General features: G+C 56.8%; 1 protein-coding gene across 1 annotated transcript; it reads right to left on the minus strand.

Moving 5' to 3' along the window:
• Nucleotides 1-642: 642 nt before the first annotated feature.
• PHOX2B (paired like homeobox 2B) lies at nucleotides 643-3,442 on the minus strand. Its single transcript, XM_007453061.1, has 3 exons — nucleotides 3,202-3,442; nucleotides 2,160-2,347; nucleotides 643-1,209 (listed from the first exon to the last, which is right to left on the minus strand). Exons 1-3 carry the CDS (start codon nucleotides 3,440-3,442, stop codon nucleotides 643-645), a joined length of 996 nt encoding a protein of 331 aa, XP_007453123.1.
• Between the last annotated feature and the right edge of the window lie 458 nt (nucleotides 3,443-3,900).

A 3,900-nucleotide genomic window follows, 5' to 3' on the forward strand; every position in this document is an offset into this window, starting at 1 on the left:
GCGCGGATGAATTTAAGGATTCGCAACATGGATCCCTCAGACAGTGCCAGCCGCAGCTTCCCTCTTCCCCCCCTTACTTTGTTTTATTTTTTTTTCTTAGATTTTAAAAACTTTCGGGTTTTTAAAAAAATTGTTACTTCCTTTTTTTTTTTTTTTTAATTTGGGGGAGTTTTGATTACTTTTTTTCTTTTTCTAAGCAAGTCACTGAGTTGGTTGTGGCCTCCCACCCCTCTCTCCCTGTCACCCTCCTCGGGCCACAGACACACATTCCCCGAGACAGACATACACCGACACGTAGACACAGCCTCCTGAGATTCCCCCCGAGTCCAGGCCGCGCCGCTCACACCTCCCCGGCGGCAAGCGGAGCCCTGGCCCGTCTGCGCGGCCCTGAGGCAGGTGCGAAGCCAGGGAGGTGTGTTGTTTGGTTTGGTTTGGTTTGGGGGTTAAGGAAGGGGGTAGGAGTGGGGTTGAAATGGAGGCGACGCCGTTTTCTCTTTATTCTTATCGCGATTACTTTAGGCTCTCAAGGAAAAAGCCACGGCAGCAGCGACAACAGCCTTGGGCCTACCCACTCGCCCGCTCGCCCGCCAGGCCCCGGCTCGCCCGCTGCCGCCGCCGCCGCCGCCGCCGCAGGATCCCAGATCAGAACATACTGCTCTTCACTAAGGCGGCTTTGGCACCGTTGGGTCTTTGGAGAGAAGATAGGACGCTGGCGAACGGGCCCCCGAGCGAATCCGGAATGGAGGTGATGGGCCCGGGGCCGGGAGCCCAGCCTTGTCCGGGGCCCCCGGCCGCAGCCAGGCCTCCGGCCGCCGCCGCCGCCGCCGCCGCTGCCGCCGCCGCCGCCGCCGCCGCCGCCGCCGCCGCAGCGCCGCTCTTGCCGGGGTCGCCTCCCGGCGCCGCCGCCGCCGCCGCAGCGCCGCTCTTGCCGGGTTCGCCTCCCGGCCCCCCCGGCCCCGCCGCCCCCGGGGCTCCTGCGGGGCTGGGCCCGCCGCCGCCGCCGCCAGTCGCCCCGCAGCTGGGAGTGGGGTTGGGGTTGGGGCCCGGGCCCCCAGTGCTGTCCGGATCGGTGCTCTTGGCCTCTTTGCTCTCGTCGTCCCGGGAGGAGTCGGACTTCTTTCCCGAAGAGCCGTTCTTGGCCGCGGCCGCTGCAGCCGCGGCCGCGCGCTCCTGCTTGCGGAACTTGGCGCGGCGGTTCTGGAACCACACCTGGCCCGAGAGGAGAAGAGAGGCGGCGAAGCAGCAAGAGAAAGAAGCCAACGGGAAAGAAAAGCGGTTAGGGCGGCCCACGTTCCATTTCAGCTTGTTTTAAACTCCACGCGCCGCGGATACTCCCGCGCCTGTGGCTGGTGCATCTTTTGAGAAACTTTCTTAGGGCGACTTGAGCATGTCCCGGAAATGGTGGCTTGCAGGAAAGGTGAAAAGGCTGCAGCTCCCAGAAAGGCCCTAAAATGGAAGCCCTTATTTGGACGGACCTTTGCTCAGTCTACTTCCTGAGCCACTCCAAACTCGCCATCGCCTCTAGGCCTCAGGTCTCAAGTTAAACTCTGAGTGGTAGACAGAAGGCGGGGCGGGGGGGGTGGCGCTCTGGGCTTGGGGCCTACTGCCCATCTTGGCCTTTGGGCCTGGAAGAGCTAGCGTTGGTGCGTACCGCCCCTCCACTGGGGGGGCTCACGGGCAGAGCCGTCACGGCCAGCTCTTGAGCGCACCTGTGTCCCTAAAAGGTTAGAGTACCGCGCGGATCTTGATCTACATAGAATCCCAGACCCTTTGCAAATCTGCTGCAAGTCACAGTTCCCGGGAAAATGCACCTGTACCTCTACGCCATTAGCTCCGAGTTAAATGCTCTTGAGTTAAGAGGGATTTGGCAAAACCACTTATACTACGGAGGCAAAGTCTACACTCCTCCCCCAGGGCACTCCCTGTCCCCGAAATGGCTCTCCCATGGCCCCTCAATGCCTCTGCGGCGCTAGCTGGGGTGGGAGCACTTTGCAGCTGTGAATTTATAGCCAAGAACGCGCTCCCTAATCCTTCCTCGCGCGCACGGCCCCTCCGGACCTGGCCTCTCAGGAGAGCTCGGACCTTCAGTAGAATCACCCGCACTGCACCCCTGACCCGCGCGATGCTGCAAAGCCGGATCGGCTTCCGGGCGCGCGTACCTGGACTCGCGCCTCGGTGAGGTCGATCTTCAGGGCCAGCTCCTCCCGGGTGTAGATGTCGGGGTAGTGCGTCTCCGCGAAGACTCTCTCCAGCTCTTTCAGCTGCGCACTAGTGAAAGTGGTGCGAATGCGCCGCTGCTTGCGCTTCTCGTTGAGGCCGCCGTGATCCGTGAAGAGCTTGTAAGGAACTGGAGGACAAGAGGGGACCGAGTATGAGTAAAATGGTCTGGAGCGCGCGAGCCGCAGAGCCGGAATGTGGGGACTCCAGAGGTCAGGTGGTGCTGGAGCCGCCGCCGCCGACACCGGCGCGGGAGAGTGACCGAGAGGAGCTGGCGAGAAAAACCCGAGCAAATTAGTTGTACACGGAAACAGGGGCGCAGACTTCGGGCTGTGGTGGGGTCCCTCCGGGCACAAGCGCCTTTGGATGGGTTGAAATAGCGCGTTGGAGACGGCTGAAGGCCGGGGACACGGGAATGCTTTGACGAGGAAGAACGAGAGAGGAAAAGAGCCCGAAAACCTCAGTCGGAATATCAGGAAGCCAGGGAGGAAGTTACCAAACCCTCCCACAGTTGCAACATTTTAATTCTCAAAAGTTGACCTGGCCCAAAAGTTGAGGGATAGCGCTGCAAAAAGAAAAGAAAAGAAAAGAAAAGAAAGAAAGAATCAGAAAAATGACCCGCCAAAGAGGTGTGAGCCGCTGTCAGATCTTAAAAAAAGAGACACTGCCAGTAATGAGCTTTACTCTTTGTTATTTAATTATTTTCTAAGCTTTACGTCTCATCGCAAAGTAAATAAATTATGCCTATCATTTTGGCAGCTTAAGATAATTTTGTTGGCGGTTCGGGTGTGACTAGGATAGTGTAACCCTGTAAGTGAATTACCCCTCCCTGCAATCGCTTCTAACGTGATAAATTCTTTCATTTGTGTAAGCAAATTTCGTTTGGTAAATACTAAACACATTTCCATTTTCAAATGCAATCAAGGCTTCCTATATACGAGCGGAAAGGCGGCTTCCTCAGCTGAGAAAGCTAGTGGTCCTTACCTGCGGCGTACGGACTGCTCTGGTGGTCCCTGAGGGTGCCGAGGCTGCAGGATCCTGGCGTGAGGGACGGGCAGCCGGACGTGGCCCCAAAAGTGGTCCTTATCGGGTTATACTGGAAGCCACTGGCCTGGCTGCAGGAACTGAAGTCAGCATAGGCTGAAGCCAGGCTCGAGGTGTCCATCCCGGCCATACAGGACTCGTAGGCAGAGGAATTGAGGTAAGAATATTCCATTTTATACATTGAAAAGGCTCTGGATGGCTCAGCCAAGTGGAAAAATGAAATAAAAGATGGGTATGGAGAAGGTGGCTGGAGTGGGGAGATGTGCACAGCTCAACGCCTGCCTCCAAACTGGCCTCCTTACTACCAGCAGAGCCTAGTTTTATGAAAAAGCCTCCTATGAGATGCCTTGTCTGAGGTCTCTAGAGCATATAGTCCTCATAATAAACTTGGCTCTTTCCACTTGGACAATAGCAAAGCGGTTGGTCTTATTGCTGGCGCTTTTTACATGACAATAACTCATCCGTCTATTGGGCTGGCACTGGGGAACTGAGCTGTCCAACCTCCCTATCATTGATTCCTGCATCTCTAATTAGAATTTAATACCACACCATTACGCACTGAGCCCCTGATCCTCCCTTCTAACCAGCTCCCTGCCCTTTAATTCAATCACACTACTTGGAAATAATGAAAGTTGGGTG

Source organism: Lipotes vexillifer, unplaced genomic scaffold (assembly GCF_000442215.2).
Source record: "Lipotes vexillifer unplaced genomic scaffold, Lipotes_vexillifer_v1.1 scaffold1272, whole genome shotgun sequence".
NCBI lineage: Eukaryota > Metazoa > Chordata > Mammalia > Artiodactyla > Lipotidae > Lipotes > Lipotes vexillifer.

Excerpts from the sequence above, each read along its gene's own strand:
- PHOX2B (XM_007453061.1), bottom strand. The coding sequence starts at position 3,442 with ATGTATAAAATGGAATATTCTTACCTCAATTCCTCTGCCTACGAGTCC. Across the intron at positions 2,348-3,201 it reads GAGCAGTCCGTACGCCGCAG|TTCCTTACAAGCTCTTCACG; the intron begins GTAAGGACCACT and ends CTTGTCCTCCAG. Across the intron at positions 1,210-2,159 it reads TCACCGAGGCGCGAGTCCAG|GTGTGGTTCCAGAACCGCCG; the intron begins GTACGCGCGCCC and ends CTCTCGGGCCAG.